We start from the raw sequence: 25,096 nt of genomic DNA, 5'->3' as shown, positions 1-25,096 counted from the left end.
TTTTTGCACCAGTGGGTTTAAACATCTGTAACATGGGGTCTCGTACCTGGCATGGCGGATGTGTGAGAGCAGCATGAGCAGGTGGGCGAGGCGGGTGTACTGCTGGCGGAAGGTGAGGCCTGTTTTGGCGATGGCCCACACCAGAGCATCCGTCACAGCGTCCAGAAGACGCAGCAGCTTGGAGCGACTCTGCAGCTCGTCGCTGCCCTCCGTCGGGCTGAGGCACATGTCTGGGGACACACAGAGAGGCAGATGGGTTGGCTTTAAAGCTGGAGTGGGTTTTTTGTCTCCCTCCTGTGGCAGTGGAGTAATTACATAACGTATGTCTGCAGGTGGGCTTGCAGGACCCCCCCCCCCCCCCCTCTCTTTTTTTAACTTTAATCCTTCCTCTGAATGCCACGTTTTTTGTTTCTGTTTTTTGTTTGTTTTTTTTATCTGGAGCATCCGCTTCAGACCTCATTCACACCCAACAGGAGGGGAATGCCTATACATATTTATACTTCACTGTAGCTTTAAAACGGAGCCCGACACAGCAGGTTTTATTTGCTAAAAAAAATCATCTACCCCACTTCTCACTATCAGCTTCACCTGTCATACCTGCTGCTTCTTCATTTTTTTGCCACACATCGGTCTATCACCTCTCTGCTCCTTTCATTTTCTTCTTCCCTCTGCACCCTAACTTTTTTTTTTTTTTTAGGAGCTCCTGATTTTTGGTGAGTCATTCAGTCCACCTGACATCTTTAAATTAGCGGCACTTGTGAGTTCTGCACATTGCACACCAGCCTAGGCTTGTCACGATACCAGAATTTCAGTAGTTACCAATACCGGTGAATTTCCACGGTTCTTGATACTCATTCGATACCACGATAAAAATCAAAGAACAGAACTCATGTTTTTCTAAATTCACTACTTTATTAAAACTGTTTCGAACTTTAACTCTAAAAGGCCTCATTTACACCGCAAGCGGTCCACAAGCGTTGCGGCAGCACACGTGTATTCACACCAAAACCGAACAGACGTGTCACGCAGCAGCCACTGCTGTCCTGTCAAAATATAAACCACACCCGAACAGTTGGTGGCGGTAGTGCACCGTGCTTGCAAATCTCCAATGAACCCCAAAGAAGAACACGTGAGTTTGGACCCAAAGCCCAGGGTGGACAGGTTCCCGCGCCAATGATTATTCCAATGCTTGGAGAATGAATATTTAGCACTACAAATGGGTAAGTACATGACACATGTGCCTGTCAGGTCTCGCTCGGTCAAGGGGGAGATGCCTACGGTGGCCGAGAGAGGTCACAACACACGCAAACTCGTGTTTTTTGTAGAATACCTGAAATACCTAAAATCGGCGTCGCTTCTATTTTCGAGCTTGCTCGCGAAAGCAGCGCGACTTGAGCAGTGCATAGAATGGATGCGGTGTGAATGCTCTAACCTGTTAACATGCTCTCCGAAATGAAAATGCGAATAAACAGCGACCGTTCGTGAGCGCTACGCGAACGCATCGCTTGTGGTGTCAATGAGGCCTCACCCTCTCCACACACGACTCCTACTAACTGACTTTGACAAGCCGAGGTGTTGTGGCTTCAGCCGCACTTGTAAAAGCCATTGTTTCTAGCAAAGACGATGGAGAACAGGCGTTCTTCTTCGGCACTCGTCCTCGGCACCGACTGACGTGCGTATACTGCCCCCGTCAGTTCCGACAGGAATCGACACGGCCCGCTGAGGGCCAAGTTGTATCCCGTACTTACAGTACCGGGGAAACAAAAACAAAAAACAACAAAACAGGTACAGACATATTTTTTTGCGTGTTGGCATCGTCTTGGTGCCGAAGTATCGGTTCTCATGACAACCCTACACCAGAGCTGAGTCAGATGGACCGCACCATTTCACAGTACCTGTGGGGTTCGGGAATATCAGATAGTATGTTGAATGTTGTGTTTTAATGATAAAATGACATTTATTTATCATGTGTATAACTTGTATTATCAGTATATAAGTCAGTAAGTAAAGTGTTGTACTTGATCCCATTTAAGGATCAACCCTAGACCTTTTCATGGGACCCCCCTTTGGCCTTGGCCCAGGGCATCTGTACCCTTTGACCACCCCTGACAGCAGGCCTACTCCTAACTGCCACTCTGCTGCTATGGTCTCTCCCTTTTGTAATCTTCATTTCAAATTGTTAACATACATAGAATCAAAGGAAAACATCAGAGTTATGCATGTACAGATGAAGCATTGAGAAAACAAAACAGAAAAAAAGACAACAAAAATGAACAAATCTAATAAATAAAACATAAATAAAACAACATAAAATAAATAACTTAATCCCTCCCTCTTCCTGCTCCCTTTTGCTCTGGCTAGTTGACGTAAAACACATCACTTCTGCCTGCGCCTGTGTGAGAAAATCACCACACACACCAGAGCTCTAGTGAACTGAGAGATACAGAGAGGTCTTCCTGGCTGCGAAAGGCTTATTCATCAGTACTGTGTGAGCTCATCTGGCAAAGCTTTGAATGTAATCAACATTTATTTAGCTGTAAAAGTCACACACCCCAGCCTCAATAAAAAGTCTAGTATGATTGGGAAATTTTACATCCCCGTGTTTTACATCTCTGACTATTATGATGATTAGTTGCTATATTGCGCCTTCATTTTCACCAAAACATGTATTTTGAAACAAATATTATCTGCATATTAAACATTTCGACATAGCAGCAGCATTAAGCCATAGCTGTGAACTACTGTTCAGCCAGTGAAAGCATTTTGTTTTTGTATTTCCAGTGTGAAATATCAAACAGAGTTCAACCTTTCAGTTTTGTTTAAATGTTGGCTTCAGATATTTCTTGCTTGTCCAACAGAAAAAAGCTGGAATGGGAGAGATGGTGCAAAAACACGAGCCCTGTTCGACTACGCTGGTGGAGGCGATTAAAAGGGACACAGCAACATTAGCCAGACGTTAATTACTCCCTGGTGTAGCTGCTCACCAGAGAGGCTCTGACCCTGCTCGTCCCAAAACAGGCACTGTCTGTCAGCTCGAGCATTTAGCAGAGCCAATGGGAGCGAGGCTCAAACTATACACAGTGTTCCCATTAGGGTTTGCACTGGTAAGTTATTTAGCTGGTCCCCTTGCCAACCCTGTGCAGAGTGCAGACTCACGCACACACAAAATTACATGCTGAGACACCAATCAAACACTCGACTGTGGTTTCACGTACTGGAGCAACACACACACACACACACACACACACACACACACGCATCTCTTTGTCTCACCTACACACGTATCTCACACACAGAGAGGACAAATACTGTAAATAAGATGCCTGCAAGTGCATGCCCCCCCGACACACACACACACACACACACACACACACACACACACAAACACGCTCACTTACTGGAGTTAAGGAGGATCATGGCCTTGAGGCAGACGTACTCCTCCCTCTGGAGCTTGAGCTCTCTAACCCTGGACGTGGCAGCTATCAGCATATCAAATATCTCAGAGAAGCCCTGGACACAGTTCCCCTCTTCTCTACCAAACAAAGACACAAACACAACTACGTATTTATCAGAAAAAAAAAAAACGCTTGATTTTTGCCCCACAAAATTAGGAAGACATCTTAATATGTTACAAAAAAGCAGCTGCAAAGATCCAAAAGATGGCGATGAAGCACAAGTGTTGTTAGCGTGGTTGTAAAGAAGAAGACACTAATACTCAGCATGTCTGTAACTGCTAAAAGCTGCATTTTTCTGCAACATTTCAGAGGGAAATACTTCCCTTTTTATTCATTTACATTTATTTGACAGCTTTTATTACCAGTTACCTTCTAGATTAAATAATTACATACAAAACATGAAGTTGCTTAAAAGTATGATGTACTATTTAAGAAGAAAGTTACAGTAATGTTGCAAAATGATCCAGACAGGGGCCATTCTGAATAGTAAGTATTTTTTTTACTTTTTAACATGGCTGGGCATGTCATATCGATACCATGACATGAGACCAGATATCGCCTAAGATTTTGGATATTGTAATATTGTAAGTGTTATGTTTCCCTGGTTTTAAAGGCTGCTGAACTTAGATTGTTCCAGCTGTTCTGTCATTTGCGGTTACCCGCTTAGGCCCTGATCACACAAAAAAGCGCTTTGCAGGTTGCAAAACTCGAGGTGCACTGGACTGCATTTTTCTTTTTTAAATTGAATGCCACTAGTAGAAAAAAATGCTTGCGGCACCTTTTTGTTTTTGCCGTATTTACAGTTTTTTTTCCTACCAGAAATTAGTATGTAGTTCCTAAAATGTTGAAGCAGAGGGTACTTGCTGTAGCTCTGGTTGAAGGTGAGGGGCTGTCAGTAAATAGTTTGTTGGGCACAGGGAAACGGAGATCTGTGTGGGTACATGAGACCCTAAAAAAGAGGGTGGATCACGGGGAGTACCACCAGTTGGTCCAGGAGCTTCGCCTCAATGATGAACGTTTCCAGGCATATTTTAGGATGACTTGGGGGCAGTTTGACAACCTGCTGTCTATCGTGGGCCGTATAGCTCTGGGTATCCAACAGCTGCTACCACCACTTTCTCCTTCATCGTTTACCAACTGTAAACTTGTTGTCATGACCACCACAGAAGGCTCCCATTTTAAATCATCCAATTGGACGATGGGAAAAAAGATGATGAAAAAAGAGATGACGTGGGGCGTTTTTCCGCTCTGAGTTGAAGTCTTTTCAACTCAAGGAATTCAGAGCGCTCCGGTAAAAACTCCAGGAGCTTAGAGTGCAGAAAAAGCTTCATTCTTTTTAAAAACAATTACAAACAGGCGCCTCCAGCTGCTAAAACGCTTTCTGTATGATCAGGGCCTTAGTTATTATATCCACATTATATTTATAAAAAATCTCATTGTATAAATATGTTGTGAAACACCCAATAGTCAACCCTACAATATTGTTTCAATATTTAGGTATTTGGTCAAAAATGTCTTTTATTATTTATTATATATTTTCTCCACATCTCCCAGCCCTACTTTTGTTTCTTAAAGTGCGATTTGCTGGTAATATTTCTGTACTTTTACTAGCACAGTAACTGTGGTATTGCTACATTATGAAAACTACCTGAATACTTCCTCCTACACTGGAAGATTCCTCCTCCCTCAAGCCGTGGGCTGCAGAGCATGCACTGCACTACTTAAATAGATATGATATGATGATAAAGGCTGCTACAAAGGAAATGGTGTTCTGCACGTCGTTATCGTGCCTCCAGTGAGAGGGGTAAGGACACTTTGTTCCAGCTTTTGAAGCAGCTGAGCACCAGCAGATATCTCTCGTTGAAACCAAATACCAGCACAGATACAGGTAGTCCTGCTTAGCTGTTGGTTTATGAATGACAGTTATATGGAGGAGTTACCGGTTTGAACTCCCACATTAAAAAGAAATAAAGCTACATCTTTTTTGTTTTTTACCAGCTTGATCTAGATCAGACTGTGAATGTGATGAGGATGATCTGTGATTTCAGTTTGTACAAAGGTGGTGGCAGGGGAATATAGCGTACTGTATTTTTAAGGCTGATACTGACTTGTAAATTTGCTAATTGAAAACATACCAGCCATGTGTAACTCCTAAAATAATTATAGTATAATAAGTTACTGCAGGGTTGACTATTGGTGCTTTTACACAACATTTACACACTGAGATTTCTGATTAACAACCATCAGTAATGTGGATATAATGACTACGTGGCTAAGGGCAAATAAAAGAACAGCTAGAGGAGACTTTTAATTTTAGAAAATGACAGCACTTTTTTGTGATGCAGCCTTTTAAACCAGGACAAGAAAACACTTACAATATTCAAAATCTAAGACAATATCTAGTCTCATGTCACGATATCAGTATAATATTGATATATAATGCCCAGGACTAAATGTAAGTTCAATAAATCACAATGTATATGCAATATTTCTTTTTTCAATGAACTTTCATGAACTGCCGCAACAAAAGTAATCATGTTCACGTTTACATTGTGTCTCTACCAAAATTGTTCTGCACTCGTTGTGGCGTACTCAGCTGAAAAATATTTCAAAAGGATTATGTTATTGAAAAAAGTTTGAGACTAAGTTTGAGTCTTTGAACTAAAGAAGCTGAAATACACACTGATCAGCCACAACATTAAAACCACTAGCAAAACCCTGGGTCCTGGCATTCATGTGGATGCTACTTGACATGCTCCAACCTACCAAACACAGCTGCAGACCAATTTCATCCCCCCATGGCAATGGCACTTCCCCATGACAGTGGCCCCCCAGTGGGACAATGCACCATGCCACACCGCAAAAAATGCTCAGGAATGGCCCGAGGAACATGACAAAGAGCTCAAGGTGTCGACCTGGCCTCCACATTCCCTCGATCCCAATCCGATTGAGCATTCGTGAAATGTGCCAGTACCCGAGAGTGAAGTCCAATTCACAGTGGGGACTCTTAGATCAGACTTGGCTCTGACTTACTGAGGCATGGACACAATGGACACAGGACCTCTGAGGGTGTCCTAGGTGTCCTGCACCAGGGTGTTTACAGTGGATCCTTTGAGTCCTATTGGTTGCGAGTTGGGGTACCAGCACGTCCGTCCCACAAATGCTGATCAGTTTGGGATCTGGGAAATTTGGTGGGGTGTGTGTGTGTATATGGGGAGAGGGGGTTTACTTGGTCTGCAACAGTGTTTTGGTGGGTGGTGTGTCCCAAACTGCATCCACATATATGCCAGCACCCAAGGTTTCCCATCAGAATACTGCATCGTAACGAGATGATCAATGTTATTCACTTCATCTGTCAGTGGTTTTAATGTTGTGGCTGATCTGTGTATCCTGTTGGAACTGTAATTTTTACCAGCTTTTATAGTCAGACATACTTTTGGACTGTGAGAGCATGACACAGTCTCAAAGCAAGCATCAAACTAAAGTGAGAGTTAGCTGTCGTCGGCAAAAGTGGCCACTGCAACTCCATTTTTAGATCATAGAACACAACATTGCCAATATAAACAAGCTGCTTTGACCAAAAGAACAGCAATTTGTATTTGAAATAAATGCACTTTTTATAATTCAAGTAACATTTAACATCCACAGCAATGACAACACACAGTCCCTTTAATGAAGATTGTAAGGTAGACATAGGAAATGTTGGCGGTCGTACCTGCTCAGGCTGAGGTCAGGGGAGAAGATAAGTTTCCCTGGATGGTCCACTGACCTCCACATCAGTCCGATCATCAGCACCTCCAGCCAGCAGCACTCCAGCAGGTGCACCTGGTCCAAGAGGCTCAGCTCTATGAATCCTGGAGAAAACATCAAATAAGATGTAACTGTGTGCTGCCAGTGATGCTCCACACAGACTGTGAACAGTGCTCGTCTTGTTCAAACCAGCGCTGAAGGGATTAGTTCATTGATGAGTAATTTATCTTAATTTATCTTTATCTTATTTATATTTTGTAGATACATTTTAATCATAAAAATAAATGTTAACTGTATCCCTACGTCAACCACCTATTCATGACATCACGTATCAGTCCCTCAAATCAGGTTACAACCAGGTTAAGAGCAGCGTTTTGGAGCCATGTAAACACTGTCACTGTATACCCTGTGCTGTTATCTGATTTCAGCGAGGCTATGACTGACTCCAAAACAAATATGTCACTCTAGGAGGAGGTTAAAGCATTCTGTGTCATAATGCTGGCCTGATGCACAGATGGGGACTTTTGTACAGAAAAGCAGTCTGAATCAATCAGCACAGACTTGACTCACACACTAAATTAAGCTGAGGAATAACGCAGAGACAGTTACAGTGTCCAAGATAAAATCATTAACTCACAGCAGACTGAGCTGCTCTGCGAGGATGTTCAAAATGATGAGAGGCATAAAAGACAGTATTATATGAGTATCTCTTAAAAGTCAAGTGTGTAGGATTTAGGGGCATCTCTTGGCAGAAATGGAGCATTAATAACTATGTTTTCATTAGTGTATAATCTCCAGAAAGAATCGTTTTGTTTGACGTTTATAACGGACGAATCAAACACTGTCTCAAGATGGGGCCGTCAGTGTTTTTGTGTCGGCCACTGTAGTTCTCCAACACGCTTTGCACAAGGGAGAAGTTTGAGGTTTGCAACCTCACTGCTCGATGACACTAAATGCAACACACTGGACAGTAACATAGCAGCAAACAACAATAAAGCAACAAGACGGCATTTTAAGACTACTATGTAGCCGACAGCCCTGTGGTGGCGAATCGTGTTTTGCCTCCAGCTATCAAACTCTTGTTCCTGTGTGGCTTTACTTGTCGTCATTTGCTTTGAACAAAAGCATCCCCATTCTAATGGGATATAACGTCACTAAAATAAATTGTAATTTTCCTTTTGGATTCTCCAAAGGATCCCTGGATACCCCGACACACACCTGGAATCTTCTTGGCCCAGGTGATCATGTGAACCAGCTCCTTGTCAGCCAGGTTGGTGAGCGACATCATGATGTTCGCTTCCGTCAGCGGCCTTCTCATGTCCTTCATGAGGCAGATCTCCGGCGGCTCCGCCTCCATTATTCGCTCTATCAGCTGCTCTGGGGTCAGCGCAGGAGGCTGGGGTGCATTCAATGAACCCAACGCTGGTCCTGTTAACGCCTTTGGTCTGTTGGTTCGGCCCTGTGAGGACAGACGGGTAACTCGCCTCGTCTGGTTCCTGTAGTTTCCACGCTCTTTTCTCATACCTGTGATACAGAAATTAACACATACATTACTGCCTTTTAAAATGACCCTTCCATATTTGTCAATATGACTATTGTTTAGCTGACTCTCATGTTTTAAATTCTACTTCGACCTGCATTAACAGATTTTGGGCCACTTGGAAGCAGAAAGGCAAGCAGACAGCAACTCTTCATTTTACATGGAAATGAAAAACCACCTTTCCTGGCGGCTGAAGTGGGATCATGTGGGGAGGGAAACACTCTAAAACAAACAAAGCCACGGGGGAACTTGTGATCATTTGAATTTTTATATAACATTTATTCATTATATATAATATTTTTATATGACATTTAACTAAAATCATATCAGCATGTTGGTTAAATTAAAAAAGGAGTGTTGTTTGGTTACAGTTTCTCGCTCCTTGGAGGCAGTAAGAGAAAATGCAACAACCTCTGAAGGAAACAGAAGGACAAAACTGAAAATAAGAGAATATAAAGACACTTACCACACTTAGTCATGCCAACTTCACAGCATTTGCGGAGGCGACATGCCTGGCAGCTCTTACGGCGGTTCTTGTCTATGGTGCATTGATTGGTTGCTGGACAGATGTAGTCATTGTGTCCTGAAACAAAGAGAAAAGATAGACGATTAAGATGAGAAGATAAGTAAAGAAATGAGAAGAAACTGATGGACAGAGAGTGAAAAAGACTAAATGAAAAGCATAAAAGTGAAGAAATGCATTTTGAGGAGTCAACAGACCTGCAGACTGACGGACACATTCCTGCAAATTCCACAAGAACTACAAAATGAGCACCTGACAACAAACCTCTACTGTTTTTGTTTTGTTTATGGATCATTTCAAGCCCCTTACTGAACTATGAACATACTCGTAAAACTGTCCATGAAAGCAGAAACTACAGTTAACACAGAGGGAATCAGCTCCAGTAAATGTCAGGCAACAAACACTAAAAGATCATAACTTAAATGCATTTTGCATTTGTCATTCATTTTTGGTGTAATCGAATCTTGTAGGAGCAGATAAATGGATGGATTGATGGATATGGATTACAGGTAAGTGTATTAAGCTGTGACATTTTGGCCAAACCCCAATACAGTTCAGTGAGACTTATGTGCACATGCATTTATAATGGAATAAATCATGTTTACAATGAAGGTTTAAGTTAAAGGAAAAGCTGAGGGATCAACAAAGTTATTACAATTGTCTTGAGGGGGGCATGAATGTCTACAACCTATTTCATGGCAATCCATCCAATACATGATGATATTAATCTCACCCAGCACCACAAAGGTCAACCTCATGGTGGGGGAATGGTTACCTTGCATGGCAGCTGGATTCTCGCAATGTCACAATATCTCGTGAGAATTGCAGAATCACCGGATCATGTGAGAATCCATCTTGTCAGGCTTCAAGTAATGCATTTGTGTCCACACCAAAGTGTTTCGGAGGAGCTACTGGTGTGGTTTTGTGTGACAACATGGAGAAGCAACTGTTCGCTCAAAACAACAATGGTGGCTCATAAAGAGGTTAGCGTAGATGCTGCAGTAGCTTCAGTTACATCAGTACTGGGGAGTATTTCTTCGCTGGAAGAAGAGCAAACATCAGCACTGAAGACTTTTTTTCAGTTGAAAGATGTTTTCACTCTTGGTTGATGCTGACATTGATGGACAGATGGTTCATCCAAGTAGTATTTCTTGAAAGTGCCTGCTCTTTTCCAAACAGTTTCCAATGAAGGCTTTTCAGATGGTTCTGGGTAACAAACCGTCTGGTCAGGTTAGAGGAAAAGTTAGGGGATTGCCAAAGTCAGTAGGATCCACCATGTGAGCACCATGAATTTTGTTCAGGTTCCTTGAGTAGATGTTGACATCTTTGACTGGATACGTTATAGTTTTGGGATGCAGATGGCGCTAGATAGAAATGTCAGGGAATCTGAAGAATCCTCTGTGGACGACAGATGTCTGAACAGTATTTCATGGCAATCCATCCAAGAGTTGTAGATATATTCATTTGGACCAAAGTGTTGGATTGACCAACAGACCAACAGTGTCATTCCAAGATCCAAAAAATGTCTACTTTATGAGGTAAGTCTCAAAAGATACTAATTGACTAAACACGACCTAAAAATGACCACAGAGTTGAATGCACACATCTGTCAGTGTCAACAAAATCTCTACTTGAAGAGCTTCACCAAAGCGGTTATTCCCATGACGGTGTCCACCCTTGTTTTTCGCCATACACACAGAGATACTGTATGTTTTTGTATCTCACCTTGGATACTCCTCTTGAAGAAGGCTTTACACCCCTCACACGACCAGACGCCGTAGTGGTAGCCTGAGGCGTAGTCGTGACACACAGCACAGTAGTGGAGGTCAGCCTTCCCGCCGGACGACACCACGGCCTCCTCACTCTCCTGAGAATGCCTCCTCACACTCTGACTAACAGATAAGTTCAAAGGATAAAGGATGATATAGGATGAAGGATAAAAACACGTGGAATAAATCTGGCGTTAATGTGCAGAGCAGTTTAATAGAGTGTACTAGATGTTCCATTTTATTTAATCATTACCACATGTGTAGTGTGATCAAAGACTGGTTTACTGCAGCCTTTGTTTATGCAGGTAATAATTGAGAGAGACAGGACAGATGGTGATTTTTCATGATGATTATCATTCGCAAGGGAAATGATTACGTTGTTGTGTATCTGGCAACCTGACAGAGACAGTGGTAGAATACATATTTCGTGTGGACAAGTTTTTTGTGTGGTTTATCAGCTGCAGCAAAATTCCACTGAATGTCAAAGTCATGCACCGCCCAATGCTTTCACTTTTGCAGCTGTCATATGACTCCATGGGGGAGAGGTCCCCATAGGCACAGGTAATTTGTTTATGACTTTGTATCTCATCAAAACTCTCAAACTCCATTGTATCAGCACATGACAAGCTTGTTTTGAGATGGCTGCACCGTGCTGGCAAAAAAGTTTTCTAGCAAATCTAGGTGAATGTTCTGCTTTCCTTAGGTAAAAATCATGAACTGCGGTCATATTGTCGTATTTTATCTCCACTTTAAAACAGTATGCCAGAGTAAGGAAGTGATGCTTCATCCTACCTGGCTGGTAAGGCACTGTCCCGCGGCGACAGCCATGGACTGTGGATTGGCTGCCCGTGCTGAGGCTGAGCCTGGGAGTGGTGCAGGGGTAACGATGACCCCATGTGGCCATGGCTGGGCCAGAATAATGAGGAGCTTAGTGACTGATGGACAGAGGGGCAGTCTGAAATGCCCGGACTGGCATAACTGAAGATAGCTGGATTGTAGAAAGGTAGGGTGGTGAAGTCATGCCCAATGTCGGTGTAGGGAGAGGGGATGCAGATGGGCTTGCTGGTTTCCAGAGACATGCCAGGAGAGGATGAGCCCAGGACTGGAGGGAGGACGCGACTGCCAGCTCGACTGGAGTCCACCTCCTGGAGCTGGAGGAGGGGCTGATCCCCCTCTGGAGAGGAGGCAGCGGACATCACAACTACAGTTTCAGTATGATGAGATTACCACATCATCGGCAAAGAATATGAGCCTAGGATAGAGTTGTCCCCTGGTGTCAAGTTCACTGTGGTAATTTCATTATGTACGAGAATTGTCCCTAAAAAATAAAAGCAAAGACCAGCAGATCTCCTACACAGGCCAGGGATGTTTAATGTTACTTCATGAGCTCACATTGTAAATTCCTAACTGTGCTCACTGTGAAATGTAAGCGCTGGGATAGATCACGTGATCAACCTGACGTTAGATGATCCAGGGGATAATGGGGAGTGGGGAAGATGTTTGGTGCTCAGTCTCAGTTCAGCCATGAGTCACATTACTGAATCGTAGCATGTGGAGTCAGAAGTATGACAAACCACTTCACCTGGAAAACAAACAGACAAACAGGTTTAAGCACTAAAACATTGGTTGTGAACTTCAATAATTAAGTGACGCTTCATTAAGTTTGTTCTCAAACTAGGTACTGTGCCTACCAATACTTAAAAAAAGAACTGGTAGGCACAGGCACTGAAGATTGCTGTGAGATACATACACAACGCTCTGGAAAAAGCTAATAAGAGAATCAAAAGTCTCAAAAGTTAACTCCATAATTCCATAAAATGAGCTAAACAGTGCTGACAGTGTTAACCGGGGGGGACCTGAGGTGGACGTTACGTTTCCACAACAACACTTTCCTGCTATCAGCGGTATGATGGACCTGGTAATGGACCTGCACTTGTATAGCGCCTTTCTAGACTTCTGACCACTAAAAGCATGTTTTACACTACGAGTCACATTCACCCATTCAAACACTCATTCATACACTGGTGGCTGAGGCTACCATACAAGGTGCCACTTACTATTTAGTTTTGTTTCTCACACACTGATGGAACAGCCACTGGGAGCAATTTGGGGTTCAGTAGCATGCTCAAGAACACTTCGACATATGACTGGAGGAGCCCGAGATTGAACCACTCATCTTCCGATTAGTGGACGACCCGCTTGCCTCTTGAGCCACAGCCGCCCCACAATAAGCACAATGCAAAGAGATGGCGATGAACTAGCCAGTGGAATAAATACATTCACTAGCATGCCTGTGTGGCCGGCCCTGCTTACCACTATAAACCACAGAGAAGCTCCAATTACAACACACGAGGGATGTAATGATTATCGATATTAAAGTAAATCTTGGTTAATTTTTACACTGTAAGAATTACCGTTTATATTTAAATTAATTGCATTATCGCGGTGGATTGTCAGGACATGTAATAACAGCCTCATTCAAGTCTCACGATGCAGGCGCTGCGTGAATGCATACCATGTGTAAACACAAACAATGAAAACATGGCGGAAGGTGGTGATAGCGGCACTCAGGACCCCCCCCCCCCCCAACTAAACGCACAAAGTAAGTAAGTAAGTAAAATTTATTTATATAGCACTTCTCACAGAGAGGACTCACAAAGTGCTTCACAAGATAAAATACAAAAAATACAATAACAGAAACAATGCAAAATACACAAAACACAAATACACAAAGTCTGAGGTCTGGGCGTACTTTGGGTTTCTGAAGAATGCTGAGGGACAGCTGGTGCAGGACAACTATCCTGTGTGCAGAACATGCAGAAAGAACGTTGCTGCAAAGGACAGCAACACTACAAATCTGCTGGCTCATCTCCGTGACCATCATCCACAGTTTTACAGCCAATGCAAGTTATGCCATGCAAACATCAGTTATTGTGTGAGGGACTTTGGTTTTGCTAAGATTGTCATAATGTGTAACTCTCGACGTATACGGGACATTTGAGCCATATCTGTCCTCCTAAACGGCGACTAGGTTTTCCGTTTTCGTTTAAGACACTTAGGAGCTAATACTAGCTGAGTAGCTAATAGCCATATTAGCAGCTATGTTGCTAACGTTAAGTGTTTCAAAATGAAACGGAGCTGAAAACACTGAGCGGAGCCGACAGAATATAAACCGACGTAACACTAATTGAGATCAACTATGATTGAATCACTGTGATTATGGTTATTGTATGTCGAGCTAGAATCGATATAGACGGCCAGTTATGCTTTCTCGACATAAGCTCAAGGAAACAACATAAAACGCTGCCATGTTAACCTTTAACTGAGAGCCTTAATGGGGGCTCTCGGCTTTATAAGGTTAATTAAATTCACTGCTCACAGTCTTGACCTAACACACACACACACACACACAAGAACATGTACTCCTTTTCTCATACAGGCACTCCTCTCACTCACATGCACACTTCTAATATGTGAATTATTCTGTGTAATGATGACCATTGCCCTTAGGATTTTTTTTGTTTCTCCTGCACAATTGTGATATCTATTCTATATATTGTATATACCTTTCATTTCTCTGTAGGGTCCTCTCCACAGTATGAGCACTAGTTACCATGAGCCTCAAAACCAGCCACAACTCAGCCCTGAGCAGAGTGACCCTCCACTATTGACCAATGAACAGACTGCAGTGTTCACAGCTCCACCTTTTAGTACCAGATCTGTGTGCTAGGTACCCCAAAGTCATTACCATTCATTCAAGACCACCAATAATCCTAATCAGTTAGTTTTTAAAAGCACACTGTCTGAGTGTCTGTGGTCAAAAACCTTCAGAATACATGTCAAAAGAACAACACACAGTGACTATATTTTAAGGAACTGATGATGGCCATAATTCAGATACACAGGATTTTCACACTGTATAAGAATTTCAACTCTTTTAGAGGAGTGCAGTGTCTGAAATATGACAAGAGGAAATAGAGATTCAGGATTTATAATAGGGATGCACCGAAATGAAAATTTGTGGCCGAAGCGGAAGCCGAATATTATTAAACGCTTGGCCGAATACCAAGTACCGAATACCGAATATCATTGTTTAGTTTTTCAGTAGTTTTTGCAGATGAACCCCCTCCAGATTAGTGTTGTCACAGTATCAAAACTGGATCCCACTGTACGATACCAATGAAAATATCACGGTTCTGTGTAGTATCATAATACCACAGCGAAAATGAGACAGATGTGCCTTTTGTCATTTATAAAAAGATAAATCATTTTTCTATAATACATCAATGATATTTCAATGGAATAAATTACTTATTGACTTATTCATACTTCAAAAACAGCATCAATAAGTGATGAACATAGGGGGGGATCAAAATAAAATAAATAAATAAAATAAGAATCGACCAGCCACCTTCCTCCTCTGACAAGTCCCTTCATAAGTAAAGAACAGTCCCTAAAGTGCGGTGAGGTTTGTGGGCCGTTACCTGCCAGAAAGAGAGAAATGTGAAAGGCTCGTTTCTCCTCTGACACGTCACATACCTGTGTTCGGCTGGCTCGGCTGTTCAGGTACTTCTGGGCAGTCATGACACCAAGAAGAGGATATTATTGGAACCGACTTGTCCGTCGCCGGTAAGCCAATGGCCGCCGTATTTGACAGGAATACTGTGTCTGTGACCCCCGTTCAACCCACAACCGGTGGGATTCGCCTTTCGTTTCTGCTGGTGGTTGAAATCTGTAGGCTGCTCGCACAGCGTGCTGAATGATTTAAGCCTATTTTGCTCGCTTAAATCTATTTTTAATCGCAAATGTGAGTGCCGTGACGGACGGATTGCCACACTACCGACATTTTATTCCGCCCGTCACGGCACGCCGTTTGATTGCGTTATTCGGCCTTGCTTTTAACTTATTCCACCGAATACCGAATGTGTGTTTTTTTTGCAATATTCGGCCGAATATATTCGGTTACCGAATATATGGTGCATCCCTAATTTATAATGCTCTGGACAGAAACAGTTGGCAGATCAATAAATAAACACACATAAACACACAGCACACTCAGGACATGTTCATTTATGCTTACGACATCAGACAAAGCAAATCCAGCAGAGTTAATCATTCCTGGGTGGCAGGGGTCTGTCCACAGTAAAGGTTGGTACACACTGTCTCCACCTTTCTGGCATGAAACTCACTTCTGGAAGTTATTATTCACTCAGAAGAAAAATGGCCCATTAATCTTTCCAAATGTCTGAGAGACACTTTGGTTTGGGTCATAAACAAAACTCGATAATCCGTGGGAGTAGCTGAAGTCTTGTGCTGTAAGCGTGAAATGAGCACCACTGAAAACTAGCAGTAATTAAACCCACAAAGCTGCAATGGGCACAGGTGACCTTCAGTTATTTTCTATATCCTGGAAAGCACTAAAATGAATTTTCATTTTTATGGTATCACATTAAAATGTAACCGGGAATCACTCTTACAGCTGTGAAAACACTTTGGGAAATGGAGCTACACGTTACTGAAGTCGTCAACAACCTTCCAGCTATCTTATTTTTATCACCAGCTGACAGCTACTTCTTGAGTTACTGTATGTGAATGTTATGCCAAATATAAATACTGGACATAGTATTATTACGTTGTTCTTAGACTCTTTGAATACTCTGTAAATGTGTATGTTTGACCATGGACCTCCACTGTTGCTCTGTAAATCAATGGTTTGACAAACGATCCGTTTCTGGCCAACAACACCAAGTGTGCCTTGGCAGAGGAAGGACGGCTTTACCTCTGTCCTCTACGGGTTTTATCAATTCTTTGCTGACATCGAGACTGATGACATTCCAGGAAATCAAACCGTTTCAGCTGTTCTCCATTTGAAGTTTAATAAAGGGCTGCCAGCTCATCTGCTTCTGTTTACATCATGAATGATGATGTAAAGTAATACACTGGCTTAACAACATATGGAGCCCTACCATCAAAAATACGCCAATAAAATGGGAACTTCATCACACTTAATGTTACAATACTGCATATATCCGTCAAGGTTATATACTGCTGAGTAGGGATGCACCGATCCACATTTTTTCACTTCCGATCCGATCCCGATACCTGAATTTGGATATCTGCTGATACAGATACTATTCCGATACCAGAGCTCTGTTTGCTTTAATATTATCATTATAATATATTATCATTATTGTTGATTTTATATGAGGCTGTAATAAACTCCTCTCTACAGGCAAGTATGATATGTACGTATATATGCATGTATGTCCCAAAAGGCAACTTGAGGTAAGTATAAGGTCAGAAAAGCAGAAAATCCTGTTCACAGGAAAAATCCCATCCTGAAAACAAATATGCAACTGAAAGGGTTTCAAATTGATTGTCAATATTTATTAAATTCCAAGACGGTGTTAAACTACTAGTGCAATATACACTATCAAAAACAAAAAGTACCTGTCATATTAATCTGAACAGCACAGATACAAATCAAGTAGACACTACTATGTAGTAGTGTTGTCACAGTACCAAAACTGGGACCCACGGTACGATACCAGTGAAAGTATCATGGTTCTGAGTAGTATCACGATACCACAGCAAAAATGAGGCAGATGTGCCTTTTGTCATTTATAAAAAGATAAATCACTTTTCTGTAACACATCAATGATATTTCAATGGAATAAATTACTTACTGACTTATTCATACTTCAAAAACAGCATCAATAAGTGATTAACATAGGGGGGATCAAAATAAAATAAATAAATAAAATAAAAATCAACCAAAAATCAACCAGCCACCCTCCTCCCCTGACAGTCCCTTCATAAGTAAAGAACAGTCCCTAAAGTGCGGTGAGGTTTGTGAACCGTTCCCTGCCACAGAGAGCGAAATGTGAACGGCTCGTTTCTCCTCTGACACGTCACATACCTATGTGCCGCCACAGTTCAGCTGTCCAGGTACTTTTGGGCAGTCAGGACACCAAGAAGAGGACATTATTGGACCTGGAGTCAGACTTCTCTGTCGCCGGTAAGCCGTTCTTGTGCCACACAGCACTATGAGCCTCCGCCGTATTTGACAGGAATACATTCCCGTCTGTGTCTGTGACCCCCGTTCAACCCACAACCGACAGAATTTGCCTTTAGTTTCTGCTGCTGGTTGAAATCTGTACTTGCATAGCCTGCTCCTGAATGATTTCTTTTGCTCGCACAAAACTATTTTTAGTCGCAAATGCCAGTATAATGCTCGTCCTGTAGAGCTCTGTAGTGGAAAACAAATCACTGTAGCATAATCTAACCTACAAGTAAAAATAAATTAATAATAACTTTCACTGCTTAAAGATACTCAATAGCTCAGCTCATACCTGAAATGTCACTGGATACAACCACTGCAGCAGCATATCAACTTTGATCTTATCCCACAGGAGTGATGTACCGTCGTGTTTTAGTACCGCGGTCAGTGCAACACTACTAAGTAGCAATCATATCATTCCAGCAGACAATGTGAAAGCACAGACGCAGCTCGTGGATCGGAAATTTCCGCAGGTGGATCGGAAATTTCTGATCCGTGAATTACATTGGTATCGGAACCCGATACTGGATCGGATCGGCCCCATCCCTACTGCTGAGAGCTTAAAAAAGGATAGCACTCTTAAGTTTCGCTAACTTTCCAATGACCTTGCGTCCGTAGCCAATGAACTGACTCCTAAAACAAATGAGTCACTTTAAGAGCAAATAGTTTGTGGCAAGATTTAGCTGCTTAAATTACTATTTGGGGGTAAAAGCAGACGTGGAAGAGTTTTTTTGTTTCCTTTGAAGCCTTGACCTTGCCTTCAAACCTCCTCACTGTCACACTGTCATGCAGCTCATCGTGAGAGAAAACCTCCCGGCTCTCCTCCACAGCGCTGCTCACTCTGCTGCCACTAACATCAGCTCACAACAGATGCCAAGAAATATATAGTAAACTCTTGTTTCTTTAGAGCAGTGGCTCCCAACTGGTGGGTCACTGTCCAAAAGTGGGTTGCGGGTCCTTTCTAAATGGACCACAAGTGACTTCCGAACGTGTCAAGTTTGTAAAAAACACACTTAATTTTGAAGTACAGTGAATTTCCTGCTGTAGAGTGAGCAACTCACAGACAGCTATTTAACAGAGACGGCAAACTAGCTCGACAATGTGTTCAAATACAATTATGACCATGAATATATTGCATTGTGTAGACCTTGACCTAATGACTAAGGAGAAACCTGGACCCTGTGGCTGGAAGCTTTAGAGAAATTGATTTTTAAGGTGTTTAAGGTTCTGCTGTGTGTTAAATGCCTTGCTGAGGAGACCAACAGTCTAACCATTACTGCATTAGAGGGCCATTACACAGAGACTGTGGGTAAGGGTGGGCAGTAGGATTGGAGTAATCCAATAGTGATCACCAGTGAATACACAAAGCCATGATCAGGGGAGGTCTGGTGATTATTGAGGCGACTGAGAAATATTAAATTTGGACAGAGCATTTCTATTTTAACCAGCGTAGCATTTGTAGCACTGGTTTGGCAACCAGGAAACTCACAGAGCAACTGCATGTGTAAAATCATCTCATCTGACGCTACTCGACTCGAGTGAGTGAGATACACACATGCGGGAAAGACGAGATGAGAGTCAGAGAAAAGTAATTTCACATGGTGTTCTAAGGAGAGAAACGCTGACAGCAAAAACAGAGCTCTTAATCAAAAATGGACAGACTCTCACATGTTTATTGGTCCCATGGGCAGTTTAAAACCAGCATGTCACAACATGTTCAGAGACTGTGGTGATTTAAAGTGGCAATGTGAGATGCTAATACGAGGCAAAGCACACTTCTGAGCAAACATACCCACACATATCCAAACTGACAGCCTGCTTTAAGCAAAAAAACAGCCGTACAGGTCAGCTGTACAAGCAGCTTCTTATGATCCATATTTACGTTTATTGTAAGGTGGTGCCCTCTAGTAGCTGCAGTTATTATTATGTGAGCAAAGGAGCACAAGGTGGTGAAGTATAAAAAGTGACCAAGTCCACATAATGATGTATAAAGATCGAAGAAGTGCCTTTAGGGTGGGCGGGATATGTGGAGGATTGAAAAGAGCACAGGACAAGAAAAAGGAGGAAGTGGTGTTCAGGCCCTGAAGTAACTAATCGCATTTAGCCATAGCGCAGTCACTACAGTTTGGATCATAGACTGTATAAAATTCTGGACATTGCCACTGTGACATCAACCACTGCTTTGTAGATTCTCGTTTTCCCACAATGAGTGTGGCATTCATGCTGTCCTCATCTTGAATTTTTGGAGCCAGAGATGACCATATTTGGACAAGAGGGTGGAGCTAATCCTAATGCTAGCTGCTAACTTGGCATTTACAGCTATGGTTAAAGGGCCAGTGTGTAATATTTGGCATGGTTTATTGTCAATCTGAATCTGAATCTGAATATTCTACCCATTAATATGTTTATACAAGTGTATAATCGCTATAAAATAAAATTCGTTTGGTTTTCATTATTATAATTATGCTTTTAAATATATATATAGCAAGGGCCTTGCTTTAGAGAGGTCGCCATCTTGTGCCACCATGTATGTACGGCAGACCGAATGGACAATCCAGCCAACCAGAGAACGCGTTTCGTGTGTATAAATGAACCAACGAAGACAGTGGAAGGAAGGAAGAAGGAGGAGGAAACAGCAGAGAGTGTTAGTAGTTCGTCGATAGAGAGTAGTGAAAAGTTTTTTTTAGTTATAAAGTTTGCGAATGGACCACACTTACCACACAACAGGAGAGAATGAACCCGAACCGTCATCTGTGAGGAAAAGAAGACGCAACTTCATTCCTTGTGATGCACTCTCTGCGGTGCTTTTCCTCCTGGTGATATATCTCCCCAACGATGGCAGCAGTAGCACCGAATCCCATTCTGTGCATTCAGCCTCTCTTCTCACCCGCTCAGCATCAAACACATGGAATTACTCCTGAAAAACTTGTGCGCAAGGCTTTTTGTCCCTACGAGGCCACCGTCATTTACCCGACGGGAGGGGTGAGCGAGTGAGCCCTGCAATCTAGAATTTGACCACTGATGTCACTGTTTTCAACCCATTTTACACACTGGCCCTTTAATTGTGTAAATGCTAATGCTAATTTTCACTAGGGAGAAACTGTTATTAAACCATTTAAATTAGAAATGTCCCAATCAAGGTTTTTGCTTTTTTTTTTTTTTTTGCATCTGATCCCAATCCGAGTCATTTATCATTATCTGCCAAAGTCCCAGTCCTTTACTTCTGTTGTCCTCGATTACACAGTTGCACAGTGCACACTTTTGGTACTTTTAAGTAATAAATATTAATCTGATGTACAGCCTATGCTTGACAATTCACAAATAAAAACACCTGTGTGACAGCTGATGTAAAACAAAGGTTGTTCCAGGCTCTATGGCTCAATATAGCCGATCCCAATCAGATCAGATTAGAAGGTCATTTGGTACACTTTTTTTGGCGTTACATTACATTACAGTAACTTTCATGGCTGAAAAAAACTACAATAGTTGCAGCTACATCTACAGCTATACTTTATGAATGTGGGGTTACGCCATGGTTACGTTATCAAACCTGATCGACATTGTCACCCTGGTAGAGACCTGTCAACAGACGGCATCCACTTTTAATTATGCATAACTTTACCCCTAAATAACATTTAAACAGGTGATTAGGTTATTATGAATGGGGATATTAGCTATGGAGACCTAGACAGTTTTTGTACCAGGCTATAGGCGTGTTTATTTCTGCTGTTAAGTTGGGCATTTTAACATGGGGGTCAGTGGGAACTGACTTGCTCTTTGAGCCAGCCTCAAGTGGCCATTCGAGGAACTGCAGTTTTGGCACTCCTACACTTGCTTTTTTTGTGTCCTGGATGTTGCTGCTTGGTTTGGAAGTTGTATTTTTTTTCTATGGTGACTTTTTTATGGTAAAACATTTGTTTAAAAAAAAAAAGAAAGAGTGATTCTTGTCTTAAAAAATGGTACTCACACTCTTTTGGCTTTGTAGAACAGATCTGACGTGAGTGAACCTCCTTATTCATACAGCTGGCAAACATTCATGTTATACACTACTGCACACACACACATACACACAAATGCACTGAGCAGGTTCCCCCCCAAAATTCTACACAAAGGTCAAAGCCAAATAAAGCAATATCTAAAGTGACAGAACTGTTCCTGGTCATTAGCCAGGAGTGCATGCCTTTTACACAAAAGCTCAAGGCCATGTCTTTTTCCCATCCGAAAATCTCCCTGCCTCCCTAAAATCAGGCGGAAACGGATGCGAAGCAGCTCTACGGAAAGAAGCCGTACCTTACTATATACAGTTAGGGAGTACGTGCAGAGGTTGGCGCCAGAGAATGTGAAAAATCTCACTGAATTGTTTCCCCTGCTGCAGACAAACCTCAAGTTGACAGGTAGAGATTTACAGCGTGGGCTCGATTCACGCTTTGCGTTCACTTTACTTACTTTTAAAAAGGACAAATTAGGCTCTAACACTAAATATAAAGGCCGCGTAATTTTTTATGTCATGTACACGAGTGCAGTAACACCCATCGGTGGGAGCTGATCATGTGTGTTTGACCCTGGGACAAAAAAAATAATTAATTCAGCTAAGCGTTCACTGCATTGCACTGTATTCAAGGTTGTTTTAGATGGTTTCACCACCCTAATTTCCATCTCAATACATTGTAAACTAATACAAAACCATAAGTAACCACAGTCTACAAAATTACCTCTCTGATAATGTAACAATATCAGCAAAAACATTTAAATTAAAATATGCTGCACCTCAACGGGAATTTAGTCCAACCTATAATCCCTTTGATCAACCTCTTAATAAGAATTTTTGTTAAATTTTTCGGAGGAAAAGTTTTAGTCTGGAATAAATCTGGAGAACAGAGTAAATAAACATAACTTGTGATTTACCTTTTATTCTATAAAAAAAATAAGAATGTCTATAGTTATTGTGAGCAGTATCTTCTGTAATACAGCTGGGACTAAATGACAGACATGGATTGCTGAGTGTTCTTCAGGAAATGCTGTGTAACAAACACTAAAAGCGACAATAATTAAGACTATAAATGTCTATATTTTTTTTCTATACTTCTTGAAGGTTACAACTTTGAAAGTAAAAACTTTTCTCTATGGAAGAAATCGAAAATAGTGTACTTCTTGCATGCGTGAACATGTGCAAAATCTCTTATCAAATAGGCCTATTAAAACATTATATCACGTCCACAGGGGACACTTAGAAACACATTAACATAAAAGCACAACAGAACAATAAAAAGGAACACTGAGTACCCGATGGCGAGGACTGAATCAAGGTTGAATAAACAGATATATAAAGTGCAATGAGCAAGTATCAAGCTGGCTTCGAATCGAGGCTGCACTTACTGATTAAGGTGTTTTGTGGCGACAGGGACGAATGATTTCCTATAGATGTTTTTCTTTGCACAGGGGGACTCTGTACCTTTGCCCTGAGGGCAGTGGCTGAACGTGACGGATGTGGTCGTCTATGAGTTTGCCGCATACTGTAAGCTTGGGACTGCCTTGTCATTGTGTCAGGACAGTGGGGTTTTGTTTGCAGGCTACTTTAGAGAGATGTGTCTTGCTTTTGGAAACAAAAAGCTGGCTTAATTAAAGAAAAAATTAACTGTATTTATAGCCATCAAAGCAACTTCTCTTTGATATTTGTGTTTTTATCATTAAAGTTTCTTGCCTCTAAAAAGTACTAAAGGGAATGTTGCGATGAACTCTTTAATTTTACACACAAATATGTAACAATATAAATTCTAAGAGGACAAAGTCAGCTCATAACTCAACTCAGTACAAATTCTGCATTTCATAAAGTTGAATATAAAAGTTCTGACCTCCCTAAATTATTTTATATCTCCATTATACGTATTTCTTTTCATTTCTACTCTTCAGTGCAACACAACCTCTGCGCACAGGGCTACAACTCTGTTCATGTTTTATATAATCACAATAAAAGAAGACAAACTGCATCAAAATGACTGAATGAAAAAGAGATTAAATTGCTGCAAGCATTATCTAATATGATTATCTAATTCTGTCTGTAATAAATGCAATCAAGTGTTTGACAAGATGACTTTACAAATAAAAAAACTAAAATAAATCAATAATTGAACTAGCAAAATGTTGTAGTGACCCAACATCAGGTGCCCAGTTCAAACAAGGAAAAGGGGGATTCTGCAAGGGAGCTCTGTATCCCAACAGCTGGCTGATAGCAGCCGCTTGTTTACACAGAGATAAGTGCTCTTTGAAGTTGGCTAATATTCACAGTAGGCTCGTTAAAATGTGTAATTCCACATTATAGATGCCACAAATAGACACAAATACAGATTTCCAGTGGTTCATGCAGGATATCTAAATATAGTTATGAGCAATCTTTAGATTACATGAAAAGTTTAAGGAGGTAACTATGGGAAAGCTGCATTAATTATCTGCCTGCACAGTTCAATCATATTCAACATGATCTCTTAATGTGTATTTGCATGAGGCTGTTGAAAAGGCTCCAGTTGAAATCAAGAAATGATTGAATAAATTTCACCACCTTAGTAGGCTTAAGATTTCCTATCTGGAGTTAATTCTGTCACACATTAACCAGCATAAGAACATTTGATATTTCATACAGGCAGCAGCAGCAGCAGGCCTTGTACCTGTTGCAGTAAGCCCGATTGTATTAGTAATAAATCAGTGGGGCAGTCCTGGGTTCAGCCCCACGTCCTGTCTGCTGCGCTGCACGTCGCCTTGACTCACCACACACATGAATAAGTTGAATTTGTAAACATGGAAATATTCCTACCTCTTGTTGCACAAACAGCAGCTGCAGACAAAGTTTGACAAGGCGAAGTCCCGCCGCGGTGTCACGTGCTGGTTAAAGTGTTCAAAGATAGAGTTTGAGGAGCTGTTGTGAGCAGCAGGAAAGCCAAACACCGAGTAAGTTCACCCACAGTCGCACTGCGCTCATATAACACGCACGTCTGTTGATCTCAG

At 41.8% G+C, this 25,096-nt stretch overlaps 1 protein-coding gene across 4 annotated transcripts in view; it reads right to left on the bottom strand.

The window, feature by feature from the left end:
• esr2a (estrogen receptor 2a) overlaps positions 1-25,096 on the bottom strand; it is a 26,551-nt gene extending 1,455 nt beyond the window's left edge. The window contains exons 1-9 of one of the 4 annotated variants that reach the window (XM_049590441.1): positions 24,906-25,096; positions 20,815-20,848; positions 11,830-12,619; positions 10,994-11,160; positions 9,212-9,328; positions 8,424-8,729; positions 7,171-7,309; positions 3,399-3,532; positions 47-230 (exon numbers count right to left, since the gene is read on the bottom strand). In XM_049590441.1, the coding sequence (XP_049446398.1) occupies positions 47-230; positions 3,399-3,532; positions 7,171-7,309; positions 8,424-8,729; positions 9,212-9,328; positions 10,994-11,160; positions 11,830-12,233 (1,451 nt within the window). In that variant the 5' untranslated portion in view covers positions 12,234-12,619; positions 20,815-20,848; positions 24,906-25,096. The remainder of the gene's footprint in view (positions 1-46; positions 231-3,398; positions 3,533-7,170; positions 7,310-8,423; positions 8,730-9,211; positions 9,329-10,993; positions 11,161-11,829; positions 12,620-20,814; positions 20,849-24,905) is intronic. The other 3 variants (XM_049590442.1, XM_049590443.1, XM_049590440.1) reach the window with 3 other exon arrangements.

The sequence above is a fragment of the Epinephelus fuscoguttatus genome, linkage group LG11 (genome assembly GCF_011397635.1).
Source record: "Epinephelus fuscoguttatus linkage group LG11, E.fuscoguttatus.final_Chr_v1".
Lineage (NCBI taxonomy): Eukaryota > Metazoa > Chordata > Actinopteri > Perciformes > Serranidae > Epinephelus > Epinephelus fuscoguttatus.
This window is presented reverse-complemented; position numbering and strand designations above follow the sequence as displayed.